The sequence below is a fragment of the Scardinius erythrophthalmus genome (assembly GCF_964197995.2).
Source record: "Scardinius erythrophthalmus genome assembly, chromosome: 7".
NCBI classification, from domain to species: Eukaryota; Metazoa; Chordata; class Actinopteri; order Cypriniformes; family Leuciscidae; genus Scardinius; species Scardinius erythrophthalmus.
In genome coordinates, this window is record NC_138227.1 from 23,125,410 (window position 1) to 23,145,300 (window position 19,891).

A 19,891-nucleotide genomic window follows, 5' to 3' on the forward strand; every position below is an offset into this window, starting at 1 on the left:
TGAGAAACTTTCTCATAATAATGACTTAACATCTCGTAATAATGAGAAACTTTCTCGAAATAATGACTTAACATCTCGTAATAATGAGAAACTTTCTCATAATAATGACTTAACATCTCGTAATAATGAGAAACTTTCTCATAATAATGACTTAACATCTCGTAATAATGAGAAACTTTCTCGTAATAATGAGAAACTTTCTCATAATAATGACTTAACATCTCATAATAATGAGAAACTTTCTCGTAATAATGACTTATTTTCTCGCACTTCTACGCATGCGCAAAGCAGCGGAGCAGAAAGGCGTGCCACGCTATAGCGACATCCCCTGGTTAAAGCCGTGTAAATGCATCACAGCAAACTTGGCACGCTCTGCAGTGAATAACATTAATGATAAATGATCAGTATACGAGACGGGCTTCCATAGCTAGATAGTCTTTTATTCATTTGTAATATTCATTTGTATTTTTGTGTAGGCCCTATGAACAAGCAGCAGAAGGGTGATCCATGGATTTCAAATAGACGGAGGAATGATAAGACAGCACACCTTCCCAAATCTGTTTAAGAACACTTATCTGGAAATCTGTGTAAGGGTCCGTTCATACAGAACGCGCTTTTTCATTGCTTTTCTAAGCATATGCGCACTAGACGGACTTATATGCATATATGCTCGCTCTTCTGCAGCGTCTCGCGCATGACACGGCGTTCTAAAAACGCGGCGCTCAATTGAAAAGAAGTTCAGCTTTTAAAAACACGTCTCGACCTTGCGTTTCCCCCCATTTCACTGCCCACTTATGTGTAAATGTCCCATATACATCTTAAAGGTGATTTCTGTATTGATATCTTCCAGATGAACCTGCACATCATCCTAGCATCTGCAAAATACGTGTTATATTAACACACATACCCATATATTTTATGAAGATGTTACACTTAAACTTGACGAATAAATGTAATATTCCAACTTTAATCTGATAGTTTTTTAAATTCATGTAACAATTTCCATCGGTGTGCATCAGCAGGCGTCCTTCGTTACCATGGTAACCGTCCTGCTTCTGCATTCCACTTAGGCCTACTGATGATGTTATTTAATTATACTAGAGATTGCACTTAGTAGATCTTAGTAGATTTTAATGAAAACAACTGTTTTGCAGAGCGTGCCAAGTTTGCTGTGATGCATTTACACGACTTTGACCAGCGGATGTCGCTAGTGCGGCACGCCCTTCTGCTCCGCTGCTTTGCGCACGCGCAGAAAATAAGTCTGAACATATGAGATGTTAAGTCATTATTTCGAGAAAGTTTCTCATTATTACGAGATGTTAAGTCATTATTACGAGAAAGTTTCTCATTATTACGAGATGTTAAGTCATTATTATGAGAAAGTTTCTCATTATTACGAGATGTTAAGTCATTATTACGAGAAAGTTTCTCATTATTACAAGAAAGCTTCTCATTATTACGAGATGTTAAGTCATTATTATGAGAAAGTTTCTCATTATTACGAGATGTTAAGTCATTATTTCGAGAAAGTTTCTCATTATTACGAGATGTTAAGTCATTATTACGAGAAAGTTTCTCATTATTACGAGATGTTAAGTCATTATTATGAGAAAGTTTCTCATTATTACGAGATGTTAAGTCATTATTATGAGAAAGTTTCTCATTATTACGAGAAAGTTTCTCATTATTACAAGAAAGTTTCTCATTATTACGAGATGTTAAGTCATTATTATGAGAAAGTTTCTCATTATTACGAGATGTTAAGTCATTATTATGAGAAAGTTTCTCATTATTACGAGATGTTAAGTCATTATTATGAGAAAGTTTCTCATTATTACGAGATGTTAAGTCATTATTATGAGAAAGTTTCTCATTATTATGAGAAAGTTTCTCATTATTATGACTTAAAGAATCTTTTTTTTTTACTCAATGTGGCGGAAACGGGCTTCCATAATTAATAGTCTACTGATCATAAACAATTTCTTTGTTGACAAGCAACAAATAAGCAACTACATGTAATCTTTAGTTGACTATCAACAGATTATCTACAAATGGTTAAAACATTTTTAAAAACAGTTTTAAATCAGCTAAAATAATCATTAATTTGATGCATATGAGACCCCTTGAGTAGGATATACAGTATCATATACTTCATATGCTGACATGACTTGACATTTAACTGACAGATTGATCTTGAGTTGTTGGTACTCAATCTACAGAAAGTAAGTTGACAATTGAAAGTTAGTCGCCAATTGGTTAATAACCTGTTGCAAAATAACATTGACAGTCAACAAGCACTTTTTCGTAAAATCTGTAGATTAACACTTGAATTGTACTTTATAGTCTATAGGCAGTCAGTTGAACGTATGTTACTTGTCTGTTGAAACAGTGTTGTTGAATGTCAACTGATGCACTGTTGACAAGCTACTGAATGGCTACTAATAACTAGTAAAGTCTCAACAAACGGACTATCAAAATAAAGTGTTACCAATTTCTCTGTACTGTAGGCTAATAGGCCTATGTGTTGTAGCCCAGTCATTAAAAAACGATTTAGTTTCATATTCATGTTTAAATAAAATAATATATATATATATATATATATATTTTTTTTTTTTTTTAAATTTTATGTTGATTATATGAAAAGTGAAAAGCATGAATAAGATAAGATGATCCCGAATATTGGGAGACAAATGGAGTGGGCAGACATGATTTTGACCACTTCATTAAGTTTGTTTTTGCAGAAAACCTTTCTTTAAAGTGAATTTTGTTTTGTATTAATTGTATCTTAATTTTAATCAATGTTTCATCAACCAATTTCCTGGATTTAATAAATAAGAGGTAGGCTAAATATAGCAGGCAATATAATCAGGACACGGAGGCGCCGGCGCGTGAGGCTATTGTGATGTTGAGAAAGGTGCGAGATAAAGAATAAAGCACTTTAATTGGAATGATTTTAGCTTGTGTGTGATTTATCGCAGGCACGGGTCGGGTAACGGGCCAAATATTAACGGGTCTGGACGGGTGCGGATTTAATTTTGATATTATCACGGGTGACGGGTCGGATCTGGTGCTGAACTTTGCGGGTACGGGTGGGGGCGGGTCTCCAAAAATGGACCCGTGCAGGACTCTGAGTGAGTTTGCTGGATTATTCATCAGATAAAATGAATAATTTGTGTGTGTCTGACTGGTCCAGATGCTACAGAACTCATCGCTGCATTGGTTCATAGAAATGCACATTCAGAGTATTTACTGAGGAATCCTCCAAATTATTCTCCTTTGACATGCTTGATGAACAAAAACAGAGATAGATGTGTGATTTTCTACACCTTAATCTCTCCCTGCATAGACAGATGCCTAAGAGGCGATATTATATCAGGTCTTAATAAATTAAAAGCATACAAGGGAATTAAAGCCTTTGTTTTCACACATATCTACTCAAAGGATAAAGAAAATAATAATCTTAGTACTGAACTAAAGAAAATTGCTGATCACGTGCCGCTTTACCACTGGTTCAAACACTGGTTAACATAATAGATTTCACATGCTCACTTGTGCTGAGTTTCTTGTTTGTGTAGCGGTGTGTTATCTGCGTTGTGTCAACTAAGAATCACTCTTTAATGCTGAAATTCATCCCTTAAATCCTCTTTTATTTCATCTGGATTAACAAACAGATTATGAGGACTCGTGCAGCACTTAGAGCAGCGTGCGGCAGCAATGCACGACGCGCTGTGAATGATAAAAGATAAAATTAACGTAAAGAAAACCACTTAAAGAAAGAAAATAATTAAGAAAACATAAGTGTGTCCATGACAGCGAGATTTAAAGTCACAATTACACAAGTATAACGTATGAAACTTCTCGGTTACGTATTTAACCCGAGAACGGAGACATTACATCGTGACGATGAATGGGGTTTCACTTAGAAAGACTCTCATCTACGAGAAATAAAACGAGCCAATGGCAAAAAAATGCCATAGGTCTGCGGAATTTGCATTGTGTAACTCCGCCTTAACTCGTGGGTATATAAGAAAGTACGCTGGCAACATGCAGATATGTTTCTTCACTGAGGAGCCGAGACTGAATTAAAGTGTTTCCAGCAGTACAGCGGAAGTGGCAGGGAGACGTAACATCTCAGTTCCCTACTCAAGGAACGAGGGTTACACACGTAACCGAGATGTTCCCTTTCATAGTCACTACGAGTTACGTTGTGACAACAAATGGGGTTCCCAGTCTAATCACGCCACCTCGGCTGTCTTCCAGTGCCCTGCGTAAGTCTGAGCTCCCTGTCGTGAGACTAGCACGGACGAAGGACTCCTACTTAACACAGGAATATCAAGGTACACTGGGAAGCATATCTCAGTGGAAATTATTGCCTGCCATAAGAAGAATAGAGAATACACATATGACCCAGGAGGGGGATGCATATGGAAAAATACTGGGCTGTCCAGCCTGCAGGGTGGGATGTTTCAACCCCAGGGATGGCAAGGTGGCTTGCCAAGGGAAAGACACATGCTCAGAGAGGCTTACAGTGGAAATACACACGTGGGGGTCGGCTGGAGGGGCAACCATGCACATGGAGTCACCTAGCCAATCGCGAAAGCTGCCGGTGGCATAACTCTGGCATTGACGTCAATAGTGCTGGAAAAACTCAGGGCTTCTCAGGGAGGCTAAACACACACACTGAGGATAATATCGCACATATCCAGTCCGTGGAGTGGAATGGTGAGCAAGCGAAGACACCTGAGCAGATCCGAGTACCGCTTGGTTGAAGCGAGTACATGAGAGGAAACTGGCTCCACTTGGAGATTGTAGAATCTCGCGAATGTGTTGAGTGTCGCCCACCTGCAGCTCTGAAGATGTCTGATAGCGAGGCGCCATGCGCTAGAGCCCAAGAGGAGGCCACACTCCGGGTGGAGTGGGCCTTCACACCAAAAGGACACAGTTGACCTTGCTGCTGGTATGCCAAAGCAATGGCGTCCACTATCCAGTGAGACAACCTTTGCTTGGAGAGAGCCTTTCCCTTCAGCTTCACACCATAATAGACAAAGAGCTGGTCTGAGGTCCTGAAACACTGCGTTCTGTCTATGTAAGCACGGAGGGCACGTACTGGACAGAGCAGTGCCAAGGCTGGGTCTGCCTCCTCCAAAGGCTTCTCAGTGAGAAGAGCACCAGTTGATGAAGAGGTTCCACTTCAACGCATAGGCATGTCTCGTGGACAATGCTCTAGCGGAAGTGATGGTAGCCACCACTGCTGGTGGTAGGGTACTCAAACCTACCTCGTCCCGTCCAGGAGCCAGACGTGGAGGTTTCAAAGGTCGGGACGAGGGTGCCATAGGGTGCCCCGACTCTGAGAAAGCAGGTTCTTCCTCAGAGGAATTGGCCAGGGAGGTCCTGTCGCAAGGAGTACAAGTTCAGAGAACCAAGTCCGGGTGAGCCAATGAGGCACAATCAATATGACCTGCTCCTCGTCCTCCCTGATCTTGCACTGGGTCTGTGCAAGAAGGCTCACTGGGGGAAACGCATATTTGCGGAGGCCCCGCGGCCAGCTGTGCGCCAGTGTGTCCGTTCCGAGCGTGCCCTCGGTCAGGGAGTAAAACAGGTCGCAGTTTGAAGTCTTGGGAGGCAAACAGATCTACCTGCACGTCCCCAAACTGTCCCCAAATCAGCTGAACCATCTGGGGATGGAGTCTCCATTCTCCAGGAAGAGGCTGAAGCCGTGAGAGCTCATCGGCGGCACAGTTCAGGTCTCCTGGGATATAAATAGCTCGAAGCGACCTCAGATGCTTCTGACTCCATAGGAGGAGGTGGCGGGCAAGTTGCGACATACGGCGCATACGGGTGGTGATGGCGCAGTGGATAAGACACATGCCTTTGGTGTGAGAGACCCGGGTTCGAATCCACTGTGAGACACCAATGTGTCCCTGAGCAAGACACTTAACCCCTAGTTGCTCCAGAGGCGTGCGACCTCTGACATGTATAGCAATTGTAAGTCGCTTTGGATAAAAGCGTCAGCTAAATGAATAAATGTAAAATGTAAATGTAAATACGGCGGGAGCGTAGACCACCTTGTCGGTTGATGTATGCTACTGTCGCGGTATTGTCTGATCGGACTAGTACGTGCTGGTTCTTGAGCAGCGCATGGAAGAGGTGCAGAGCGAGACGTACTGCCAGCAACTCGAGGCAATTGACATGCTAAAGGCGCTGGGGTCCTGTCCAGGAGCCTGCGGCAGCATGTCCATTGCATATGGCACCCCAGCCCGTGGTGGAGGCATCTGTTGAGACAACAACATGCCTGGAAACTCGTTCTAAGGGCACTCCAGCCCATAGAAAGCTGAGGTTTGTCCATGGGGTGAAGGTCTGATGGCAGGTCGGAGTAACTGGTACTCGGAGCGTGCCGTGTTGCCATGCCCACCTCGAGACTCGATCATGAAGCCAGAGCTGAAGCGGTTTCATATGAAGCAATCCGAGCAGCGTTGCTGCGGATGCTATATGCCCCAGGAGCCTCTGAAATAACTTCAGTGAAACTGTGACTGTGCGCTCTCGCTCGTAAGCTGTGCGCACATGGAGACTGAGTCGATATCCATACCGAGAAAAGAGATCCTCTGCACGGGGCAGAGTTTGCTCTTCTCCCAGTTGACCCGAAGGCCCAGGCGAGCAAGGTGCCGGAGCAATAGGTCCCTGTGTTCGCAAACCTTAGCCTGGCATTTTGGCAGGCTAAGGGGCGGAGACGGGCGGTGCCGCCCTCCTGCGACCTCCTCCTGCTCGGGGCTGGTGAAGGAGCCGCAGGGAGGCGGCCTCGGCGGGAAGCAGACTAAAGAAACCGCACGGACGGATGGCCATCGGTGCAGAAGGGCCTCAGTCTGCTTCTGGGCGGTTGAAAACTGTTGGGGGCAGTCCTCAACCACAACGCCAAAGAGCCTGGGATATGGGGGAGCTGAGAAAACAAGTTCTCAGACACCCGCACATCAACCTGGTTGAGCCCTAATGGATCCAGGGATCACGCAGTGACCAACGTCGCCCGTAGATCGAGGTCGGTACAGTGCAGTCCCAGGTCAGCACTGCCTCGGAGGCGAAAATGAACCAAAGCTCTATGCTTGTGCCACGACAATGGCAGAGAACATACAGACCATGATCACCGCGCCAACGAGGGCAGTGAAGGCGGAGGACTTCGGTCAATGGGGACTTCCGCAACCCGGTGGCATCCTGATGCACGTCCGGGTAGAAAGGCACTGGGGGCGAGCGCTGGAAGTGCAACGCGCGCTGCGCCCAGGGACCAAGCGTCCAGGTTTCAGCTGCCTGGAAAATAATGGCCATCAGCTCTGGATCGGACTCGACTAACGCTGGCACTCCCGAGGGAGGCAACGCAGTCAAATCCTCATTTCCAGAGGAATCAAGCCCGCCTTGTGATGCTGTGAGTGACATGACATCATCTGCTAGAGCCCCGAATGAAAACACTGGGTCCCCGAGATGAAACCGGGCACACACGGAAGCCCCGCGGTTTGCGATGTGGAGGGTGCCGTGGCCCGAGGAATGCTCGTCGGTTATTATGCCAAACCGTAACCCTCGGATCACCCTAGCCACCAGCCAAAGTATCCCCTCTCGAGGAAGAGATAGATTGGGGTGTGGCAGAGAGGAATCTACCCACACGGAGATCATTGAGTCTCGATCTATAAACATTGCGATGGTCATGTTCCCGCAATGGAAACATGACTCATCCACAGCGCTCGTGACCGTTAGGCAGATGAATCACGCGCCCATCAAGAAAATACACGGGCGAGCCGTCTTGAAAAAGACATGCCGCGTGTAGCTCTTTTAGAGAAAGGAAAAATCTCAGCAGAGTGCTGAAGCGCCCAGGGAGAACACACACACTGTCGGCAGATCACTGCACAGATCAGCAGCAGGCAATGCGACCTCGCTGGAACGCGCCGTCGCACCAACACACTGTAGAGCCACTCGTCTCGTAGAGTGAAGATGATTCAGAATGGCTTGTGGGAGTGAAGAGAACTCATTGCTCCGAAGCGGAAACATACCTGCATGTTGCCAGCGTACTTCCTTATATACCCATGAGGTAAGGCGGAGTTACGCAATGCAAATTCCGCAGACCCATGGCATTTCTTTGCCATTGGCTCGTTTTATTTCTCGAAGATGAGAGGCTTTCTAAGCGAAACCCCATTCGTCGTCACGACGTAACTCGTAGTGACTACGAAAGGTAACAATAGTTTATAAGAAATACGGCCTTATTAAATCAGCTCGAAAACTTGCGTGACCTACTGCTGTGAATGCTCATGAAGGCTGGGAAGAAGCAAAGTGCATCAAAGAGCGTTATTGTTTTATGAGTGACTCTTATCATGGATAAGAGCTTATTTCAAATTAAACATTTTGAAAGCCCTGATAAAGGAAAAGTACCATAAAAGTTATTTTTCGGAAACATCTGGCATTATGACCCAATGGGTTTACTGCTGTGTGAACCACAATGTTTTTCAAATAAATGTGATTAAAAAGCTAATATCTTTATGCTTGGGTTTTAATGGTTTCATAAACACTTTTCTCTTAAACATATTTTGCTTGGGAAAATAAATACATTTCTATGCACCTTTTCATACTTTTTGTCCTCTTTATTGCTGTTCTGTTGTAATTTTTTGCCTGTAGGGCTCAAGCCTTTTTTTTCTTCTTTTTTTTTTTGAAGGTTAAAAAAACCCCTTGCTCGGCTGGGATCACTGGTGATCCCTGATTATTGTTGTTCAAAATGCATTACTCGTCAAAACATCACACTCTTACTTGATCTGGACAAAATCAGCATCATAAGGAAGGTTTAAGACTCCAGCTTCGATATTTGACCACTGTTTATGATTAAACTGGTTTGCAGTGACATTAATTTCTTAATTTATGCCAGGAGTGCAAAATAATTAATCTGTAACGTTCGTTATTTTGAATAGAAATCATCACTCACACAACATTCATTCTCGTCTTCTCTGGTTTATTTGTGCTCAAACACATATACAGAATCCGCCAGGGCGATTATTACAATGGTGCGCATATTTGGAGAAATAATGATTACTTATCACATGCTAGTAAAATATTTAGTCATACAGAATAACATTTTTATTCATTTTACACTGAATTATGCAATCTGAAGAGCACAAACAGCGCATGGAGCTAGATGTGTGTTTCCTATTTATTTTGGGTATGTCATGTATGCAGCACTTGCCAAAATTGGGGGTGTTGAGCAAGGGGTTAAAAAATAGAATATCTGAAAGATTGTTAAACTTATTTCTATATAAATGCAAAACCAAATAGGGCCATTTTTATATGTTAATAATATCTGAGATATACATAAGACAAGCCTAATTTTTTTTAAAGGGATAGTTTTCTCAAAAATCTAAATTCTGTCATTATTTACTCTGTGTTTTTCCTAAAGCTGTGTAACGACTGAGACAAATCAGACACAAGTATTTGTTCTAGTTTAACAAATAATATTTAAAACTCACTCTGGATCTGTGGTCCCATCCCCCCAACAAGGGCAAGAAGGTCTTAGTTACCAAGACCACGATCAGATAAGTTGGTTTTATGGCTGTTAAAAATGTGTCACTGGTCAAGACAGAGACAATGGGGAAGACAGAAACAAACTTTAAAACAGACTTTGCTGCATTAATCTGATCTATAAATGAACATGCATCTCAGAAAATTGTGTGAATGATTTACTGTCTTGTGTAGTGGTTTTAGTTCTATTATTTTTTTGATACTGTGTATTTTATGATAGAACCAACGGTCAATGTAACCTCACCTATACCATGTTTGGTCTCTATAAATTGGTACTGTGAAGATCGAAATGATTGTGTACATGATATGCCAATAGCTGCGCAACATATTAGTATTACAAGAATCTTTCTTAGTTTCGCCATCAGAAACCAATCCAGCTGCACATGCAAATGAGCACGCTTAAAACAAAGATTCATAAATCAACCACAGAGGAATTTTCCCACTTGGAAATTCCACCCTTCTCATTGGTCAAGCAAACCCGGAGAGGTGGGGCCTTTATCAGACTTTATTAGAGACAAATTCACAGTGGCCCTCTTTCTCTTCTTCTGGCTCTCTACTGCTGCTTCTTCGGGTTGATGTCTGTGGGGACCTGAGAACAGAGTCGAACTAATCATGCAAGTTCATCATATCTTCTTCATCCAGCGGAGAAGAAAACGATTGCAACTTCAACAACTTCAATTTTCAACCACTTCAAGAATTGTGTCCACTGCACAGACCATGCAAGTATCAATTTAATGAGGTGCTCTGAAAATGATAAGCTGATGGTTATTTTCATTGTTAAATGGATCTTTTCCCATAGTTCCATTTCCTGCTTTCGGTTCCATATCACTTACCATTTTACCTATGCATGTATGTATGTATGTTTGTTTAGTTTAGTTATGTTTGTGATTTAGTTAATAAAATTTGTGCACAATATGTATTTGGTTCTGATTCTCTGCTTGCAACAAAGTCTATTTTATGATCTTGATCTTGTTACATGCTCTAAGCGCTGTACATGCTAAGAAATAATTATTTTTCGGTGGCCATGAAAGACACGCTTCTCTTAGAATAATAAATGAATAATCAAAAGAGTTCGTTGGACGAACTGATTAATTGATTGTAATATTAATTTAGCTACATCAAATTAATCCAATTAACTGACCCAAATATTAATAATTAATCATAACAATTTATGAGTTATTATTGATATTTCCCCTTTGAGCTAACTCGTTACAGCTGTTTGACCTTTCTTTTTCTAAACACAAAAAGAGACATTTTTAAAATAGTCATGCTTGTGCTTGATCACAAAGCCTAGCTTAAAGAAAGGATGCAAAAGTGACCATTAAAAGTTATATATATATATATATATATTGTGATGGATCGTCTGCCTCTCACTTGTAAGTCATTGCTTTAATGAGCAATCATCCAGACTGGAACAGGACTGAGGCACAACTGAAAGCTGGAACACACTGCACGAAAAACACTAAACTTCTGACAACACAGAACAGAAAAGGCAGATTAATGGGTGAATTAAAAACGGGCTTCAATTTGGAAACATGAAATACGGAATGGATCCTCCTGTACGCCGGAGGGAGTTTGAGGCGGACTGCCACTGGGTTATTGATCTTAGTGACAGTAAACGGGCCAATAAATTTAGGGGCCAATTTATTGCTGACGGAGCAAAGAGGAATATTTTTAGAAGAAAGCCACACTTTTTGACCCACGACGTAGACGGGAGGCTTTGACCGGTGGCGATCGGCCTGGGCCTTGGTGCACGCTCCCACCTGGAGAAGAGTCCGTTGGGTTCCTTTCCAGGTGTGATGGCACCTTTGGTGCACTAAAAAAATGCACTCGGGAGTGGACTTCCGCTTGGAATGATCAAAAACACGTGACAAGGCATCAGGTTTGATGTTTTTGAACGGTAAGAGATGGAAAAATCAAAACAACCGAAAAATAAAGCCCACTGAGCCTGCGTGGAGTTAAGTCTTTTGGCGTATTTGATGTACTCGAGGTTCTTATGATCGGTCCAGACAATAAAAGGTACCCCCGAACCTTCTAACCAATGGCACCATTCTATCAATGCTAACTTGACAGCCAACAACTCCATGTTGCCTATGTCGTAATTGCTTTTGGCGGGAGTCAAACAATGAGAAAAAAAAAACACACAAGGATGCATTTTGTCATCCGCGGAGGAGCGCTGGGAAAGAACCCCGCGCCTACCCCCACCTCTGAAACGTCTACCTCCACCACAAACTGACATGAGGGATCAGGGGCTACGAGAATGGGAACCGATACGAAGCGGCTCTTGAGGTTGGAGAATGCGGCTTCAGACCACCTGAACGTCGTTTTGGTGGAGGTCAAGACAATCAGAGGAGTGGCTAGTTGGCTGAAACTGCGAATAAAATGGCGGTAGAAATTGGCGAACCCCAGAAACCTCTGCAGGGCCTTGCAGGAATCTGGGGTTGGCCAATCCACCACAGCCTTAACCTTGTCGGAATCCATGCGCACTTCCTCGGACGAGACAATGTACCCCAAGTAGGAAACTGACTGTACATGGAAAACGCATTTCTCCACCTTGACAAAAAGCCCATTCTCTAACAGCCTCTGGAGCACTCGCCTGACGTGCTGAACCTGTTCCTGGAGAGAAGATGAAAATACACTTATGTAGCGGGGTAGAGTTAGTTTTAGGTTCGATATTCGCTGCATATTCATAGGCTGCTTTAGGGACCGTCTGCAAATTCAGCTCACAGTGCAAACCGAAGTCCAATAATTAATGTTTTTTCGTGTTTCAAAGGTTCTAGATGTTCCAAGTGACGACTCTGGCTTACTACATATGAGGTTTTGCCACCTGGCTTACTGTATGTACAGTACAGAAATATTTTTAGAATCAAATTAAAGTAATTCACTTACAATGTTTTTTCATGTTTCAATGGTTGTAGTAATTCCCTAGTGACCTGACTGACTTACTACAGGTCAAATTTTGACCATACCTCCCTTACTGTACGTACAGTACACAAATATTAATATGAAAATATTACTGTAATTCACCTAAAGTGTTTTTTCATGTTTCAAAGGTTGTAGTACATACCTAGAGACCTGACTGACTTACTACAGGTGACATTTTAACTATACCTCCCTTACTGTAAGTACAGTACACAAATATTAATATGAAAATATTACTGTAAGTCACCTAAAGTGTTTATTTCATGTTTCAAAGGTTGTAGTACATTCCTAGAGACCAGACTGACTTACTACAGGTGACATTTTGACCATATCTCCCTTTCTGTGCGTACAGTACACAAACATTTCTATGAAAATATTACTGTAATTCACCTAAAGTGTTTTTTCATGTTTCAAAGGTTGTAGTAATTCCCTAGTGACCTGACTGACTTACTACAAGTGAAATTTTAACTATACCTCCCTTACTGTATGTACAGTACACACAAATATTGATACGAAAATATTACTGTAATTCACCTAATGTGTTTTTTCATGTTTCAAATGTTGTAGTAATTCCCTAGTGACCAGACTGACTTACTACAGATAAAATTTTGACCATACCTCCCTTTCTGTATGAGGACCGTTCCGTACAGTACACAAATATTAATATAAAAATATTACTGTAATTCACCTAAAGTGTTTTTTTTTTTTCATGTTTCAAAGGCTGTAGTAATTCCCTAGTGAACAGACTGACTTACTACAGGTCGAATTTTGACCATACCTCCCTTACTGTACGTACAGTACACAAATATTGATATGAAAATATTACTGTAATTCACCTAAAGTGTTTATTTCATGTTTCAAAGGTTGTAGTACATTCCTAGAGACCAGACTGACTTACTACAGGTGACATCTTGACCATATCTCCCTTTCTGTGCGTACAGTACACAAACATTTATATGAAAATATTACTGTAATTCACCTAAAGTGTTTTTTCATGTTTCAAAGGTTGTAGTAATTCCCTAGTGACCTGACTGACTTACTACAGGTCAAATGTTCACAATACCTCCCTTACTGTACATACAGTACACAAATATTGATATGAAAACATTACTGTAATTCACCTAAAGTGTTTTTTTCATGTTTCAAAGGTTGTAGTAATTATCTTGTGACCTGACGGACTTACTACAGATAAAATTTTGACCATACCTCCCTTTCTGTACGTACAGTACACAAATATTAATATAAAAATATTACTGTAATTCACCTAAAGTGTTTTTTCATGTTTCAAAGGCTATAGTAATTCCCTAGTGAACAGACTGACTTACTACAGGTCGCATTTTGACCATACCTCCCTTACTGTACGTACAGTACACAAATATTGATATGAAAATATTACTGTAATTCACTTAAAGTTTTTTTTTTCATGTTTCAAATGTTGTAGTAATTCCCTAGTGACCTGACTGACTTACTACAGGTCAAATTTTGACCATACCTCCCTTACTGTACGAGCAGTACACAAATATTAATATGAAAATATTACTGTAATCCACCTAAAGTGTTTTTTCATGTTTCAAAGGTTGTAGTAATTCTCTAGTGACCAGGCTGACTTACTACAGGTGAAATTTTAACTATACCTCCCTTACTGTAAGTACAGTACACAAATATTAATATGAAAATATTTTTGTAATTCACTTAAAGTGTTTTTTTTTTTCATATTTCAAAAGTTGTAGTAATTCCCTAGTGACCAGACTGACTTACTACAGGTTAAATTTTAACTATACCTCCCTTACTGTAAGTACAGTAAACAAATATTAATATGAAAATATTACTGTAATTCACCTAAAGTTTTTTTTTTTTCATATTTCAAAGGTTGTAATATTCCCTAGTGACCAGACTGACTTACTACAGGTCAAATTTTGACCATACCTCCCTTACTGTACGTACAGTACACAAATATTAATATGAAAATATTACTATAATCCACCTAAAGTGTTTTTTCATGTTTCAAAGGTTGTAGTTATTCTCTAGTGACCAGGCTGACTTACTACAGGTGAAATTTTAACTATATCCCCCTTACTGTACGTACAGTACACAAATATTAATATAAAAATATTACTGTAATAGAATGAAAGCTGCAGACCTTTGGATTTACAGAATAAATAACTACTACTAAAGTGCTACTTGTGTCAGCATGACATTTTATTTAAAAAAAAAAATACAATGGAATCATTAAATAATTTTGTGTAAATTAATTTATCTATATTTTCACAATTGGTAATGATATCAGCAATCAGTTTAGTAAAATAAACCTCTCATGTAAAAATGGACCTTGATTACAAATTCAAAGATTAAAATATTAAGAAATAATGTTATTTTATTTAGTCAAATATCATTTGTGTCAAATTTGTATGATTATACTTTTATATATTAAAAATAAAAAATGCAAAAAATAATTAAAGTCATTTCGAAATCTTCTCTCTAATTGGTGCATTTCTGTTGGTAAGAATTTTTCGCAATAAGTTTTTGATTTCAGCTGTGTTTAAAACATAAATGATGGGATTTAGCATTGGTGGAACAACATATGCCAGAGATGTGCTGATGACTCTGGCATTGGGAGTGAGAGCAAGCAAGAGTTGTGCAAGGTATGTGAAGCATATTGGGAAGAAATAAATCCCTACTAACAACAGGTGAGAAACACAGGTCTTCAGCGCTCTTAAACGACTTTCCCAAGTTGTAATTTTGCTTAAAGCAAGAAAAATGCCCAGATATGACAGGAATAGAATGATCATTGGTGCTATAAGGTATAAAGATGTGATAACAAATCCCACAGACTTATTAATGTTATAGTCATTACATGCCAACCTATACACTGGCCCATGATCACAAAAATAACTCTGAATTACATTGGATTCACAAATTGAAAGTCGGGTGATCAAAGACACCATCAAGGTTACCATAGAAGAATTAAATGCCCATATTGCTGGAAAAACTAAAACCATACTGGTATTGTTCACAATTGCATGATATCTTAATGGCAAACAAATTGCAATGAACCGATCATATGCCAGAACAACAAGAGTGACACTTTGCAAACTACTGAAGAAGAAGACAAAAAACATGTTTGCTAAACAAGCATTGTAGGAGATGTACTGTGAGTCAGACAGAAAAGTCTTCATCATGTTAGGAATCAGTGCATTAGTTTCACCAATATCAGTTAAGGCCAAGTTAAACACACCAATGTACTTTGGACTATGCAGGCTCCGGTCAAGAGCTATAATGAGAAGGACTATAGTGTTCCCAATTATAGTAATAAAATAAATCATAAATAAAAATAAAATAAGTGCTATATGGTATACCTGTTAGTCCAATGATGAAAAAGTATTTAGGATGAACAATGGAGATATTCTTTGAATAACTTGCATTTACAGAGCTCATGGCAGCTTTGAGTTTGATGTTTTGCAAAAGCTGAAAATAGAAATTACTATAAGAAAATTACATAAGAACATTTTTGAGAAATCACAAAATTGTCATTTCACACATTTAATAGCTATTTTTCAAATACTGGGAACATGCCTATAAATTTGCTGCATAACATTTGAATCACAAACCTGGATAAATAAACAAAGCTTTAGAGTCAGAGTAAACAGTGACTGTCTGAATGTTTGTGAGCTGCTTTTGAATATACAGCTGTAAATCCAGTGCTCATCCTTATTTTCTCATGCTGAAAAGATAATTGGCTGCCCATATCATCTGATTCATCTCGAGAGCTTAGATGAGCTTTGAACACTATGACGTAATCCTTGTAGGTTGTGTATCAAATGTTTTTCCTGCCACAACAGTATTTTGAATAGATGTTTTAGCCTGAAAACAATCTCTACTACAACTCCCCTTTGTGTTCTCATTTGAGCACCATCATTATTACAGTCATTTAACACTAGAACGGCCATGGCGGTCATTTTGACCGTTTTGAATTTTATATCTCCAATAACTTCGTTGAAAAAATAAATACAATCCTGCTGGTAGCCTACCTGACTTTTCCTAAAAGTGTCTGTATTTTCATTTAAAATGTTTTTCATATAAATTACACATAAGGCAAAAAAAACAAATGAACATATTTACCTATTTCGGCCATAGACGGTCATATTGACCGCACGGAATTTCGCGGAATTATTATAGGCTATACCAATATACACAACAATAAAATGTGGTTAAAAATACACTAAACATATTCAACAACAAATCATTTAAATGTAATGATATTCAGAACAGAACAAGAATGAAAAAAATAACTATAAACAAGCCAAAATGAAATGCGTTATAAGCGAAAGTGAAAGTAAGCGGCGTTAGGCTCACGTAACTTTCTAATTAGAATCAAAATGTTTCAACATTTGCGATGTATTTGGATGGTGAACTATTTCTTTATTATAGGCTTTGTACTTCACTCACGTTCCAATATCGACGGAAAAAATCATCCTCTTCACATGCGCAAAATGGTACGAATTGTAGGCTATAGGCTACAAACAGAGCAGTGGAATTTTTATATGTTAGGTTGATTATTTTATTATTATATTTTATTGTGGCTATAATGAACAGGCTGCAATGTCAAGACTGCAATACTGGAATATGGTTGATGTGTGTGTGAGTGTGTGCGTGTGTGTGTGTCGGCGGGTGCGGACGCGATCGAACTGTGTAAACAAATATGGGCTACTCCGTCATTTTGTTCAGGACATCTACGGATATTATTTATTTATAAATGTATAATTAAACTTGTTTAAATGTACAGTTTGGTGTTGTTTTGTTTTTTAAAGACATATTAATACAATAAATGCATTCATCTCTCAATTGGGTATTTATCATTAAAGATATAGAGTTTGGAATATAGCGGTCAAAATGACCGCTTGCGGCAGTTCTAGTAGTTATGGAATTCTGGCACTTCTAGTGTTAAAGATGAACTTAGTCTTAGTCTTAGTCTCCATTGTGTGTGCGGACAATTCCAATGAAGTGGACCCTGCAAATGACCAACGCTTGGAAAATATTCATTGTGGTGTGATATTGATTTTGATAAACAGATATTTTTGGAACTAGTATGTATTTTACACTATTTTAATTTCTAAGTATTTTAAATTAATATTAAAATATTGAAATTAACATTAAAGTATTTTTAATTTTAGTATTTCTAAGTACATTTTCATTGTTATGCTAGAATGAAAGCTGCAGACCTTTGGATTTACAGAATAAATCACTACTACTAAAGTGCTACTTGTGTCAGCATGACATTTTATTTAAAAAAAAAAAAAAAAATACAATGGAATCATTAAATAATTTTGTGTAAATTAATTTATCTATATTTTCACAATTGGTAATGATATCAGCAATCAGTTTAGTAAAATAAACCTCTCATGTAAAAATGGACCTTGATTACAAATTCAAATATTAAAATATTAAGAAATAATGTTATTTTATTTAGTGAAATATCATTTATGTCAAATTTGTATTCAGATGGTTTTGCAACAAAACAACAACAACAGCAACAAAACACATTTATTTGAATTGACCCACTACTAACAGTAAAAGATGAAAAAAAAAGTTCATAACATTTTGGTGGCTGAAACATTAGAGAAACATGAAATAAGTGAACACAGCAATAATTGTTCACAATTTGCTTTATAAAATATTTTTCATTTTCAAGTTTGTTTTGTCTTGGGGTCAGTAAGACCAAGCAGTACATACACATACTTGAAAACAGCTTGATTCATAAATAAATAATTAAATAGCATATTACTGCTGTCCACCAACACATACATTCAGTCCCAGTGCTGATTATACTTTTATATATTAAAAATAAAAAATGCAAAAAATAATTAAAGTCATTTCGAAATCTTCTCTCTAATTGGTGCAGGTCTGTTGGTAAGAATTTTTCGCAATAAGTTTTTGATTTCAGCTGTGTTTAAAACATAAATGATGGGATTTAGCATTGGTGGAACAACATATGCCAGAGATGTGCTGATGACTCTGGCATTGGGAGTGAGAGCAAGCAAGAGTTGTGCAAGGTATGTGAAGCATATTGGGAAGAAATAAATCCCTACTAACAACAGGTGAGAAACACAGGTCTTCAGTGCTCTTAAACGACTTTCCCAAGTTGTAATTTTGCTTAAAGCAAGAAAAATGCCCAGATATGACAGGAATATAATGATCATTGGTGCTATAAGGTATAAAGATGTGATAACAAATCCCACAGACTTATTAATGTTATAGTCATTACATGCCAACCTATACACTGGCCCATGATCACAAAAATAACTCTGAATTACATTGGATTCACAAATTGAAAGTCGGGTGATCAAAGACACCATCAAGGTTACCATAGAAGAATTAAATGCCCATATTGCTGGAAAAACTAAAACCATACTGGTATTGTTCACAATTGCATGATATCTTAATGGCAAACAAATTGCAATGAACCGATCATATGCCAGAACAACAAGAGTGACACTTTGCAAACTACTGAAGAAGAAGACAAAAAACATGTTTGCTAAACAAGCATTGTAGGAGATGTACTGTGAGTCAAACAGAAAAGTCTTCATCATGTTAGGAATCAGTGCATTAGTTTCACCAATATCAGCCAAGGCCAAGTTAAACACACCAATGTACTTTGGACTATGCAGGCTCCGGTCAAGAGCTATAATGAGAAGGACTATAGTGTTCCCAATTATAGTAATAAAATAAATCATAAATAAAAATATATAGAAATAAGTGCTATATGGTATACCTGAAAGTCCAATGATAAAAAAGTATTGAGGATGAACAATGGAGATATTCTTTGAATAACTTGCATTTACAGAGCTCATGGCAGCTTTGAGTTTGATGTTTTGCAAAAGCTGAAAATAGAAATTACTATTACACAAAAATTTTTTTGAGAAATCACAAAATTGTCATTTCACACATCTAATAGCTATTTTCAAATACTGGGAACATGCCTATAAATACTGGGAACATGCCTATAAATAACATTTGAATCACAAACCTGGATAAATAAACAAAGCTTTAGAGTCAGAGCAAACAGTGACTGTCTGAATGTTTGTGAGCTGCTTTTAAATATACAGCTGTAAATCCAGTGCTCATCCTTATTTTCTCATGCTGAAAAGATAATTGGCTGCCCATATCATCTGATTCATCTCGAGAGCTTAGATGAGCTTTGAACACTATGACGTAATCCTTGTATGTTGTGTATCAAATGTTTTTCCTGCCACAACAGTATTTTGAATAGATGTTTTAGCCTGGAAACAATCTCTACTACAACTCCCCTTTGTGTTCTCATTTGAGCACCATCATTATTACAGTCATTTAAAGATGAACTTAGTCTTTTGTGTGTCCTGATACTTATAGTGTGACATTATCAATTTTCTTTATCTGGGATTTTGTCGATGGA

General features: G+C 38.8%; 1 protein-coding gene and 1 pseudogene across 2 annotated transcripts; both read right to left on the bottom strand.

Annotated features, from left to right (window-relative positions):
• Positions 1-14,921: 14,921 nt before the first annotated feature.
• On the bottom strand, positions 14,922-15,900 carry LOC308693290 (olfactory receptor 1E16-like; annotated as a pseudogene). The gene has a single exon. The product of its transcript is annotated as an olfactory receptor 1E16-like (transcript).
• Positions 15,901-18,329: 2,429 nt separating this feature from the next.
• On the bottom strand, positions 18,330-19,313 carry LOC308693665 (olfactory receptor 52E8-like; the record flags this gene model as incomplete). The annotated part of the gene is made up of 1 exon (XM_081370747.1): positions 18,330-19,313. The coding sequence occupies exon 1, from the start codon at positions 19,308-19,310 to the stop codon at positions 18,330-18,332; it is 981 nt and encodes a 326-aa protein (XP_081226873.1). The 5' UTR covers positions 19,311-19,313.
• Positions 19,314-19,891: the final 578 nt, after the last annotated feature.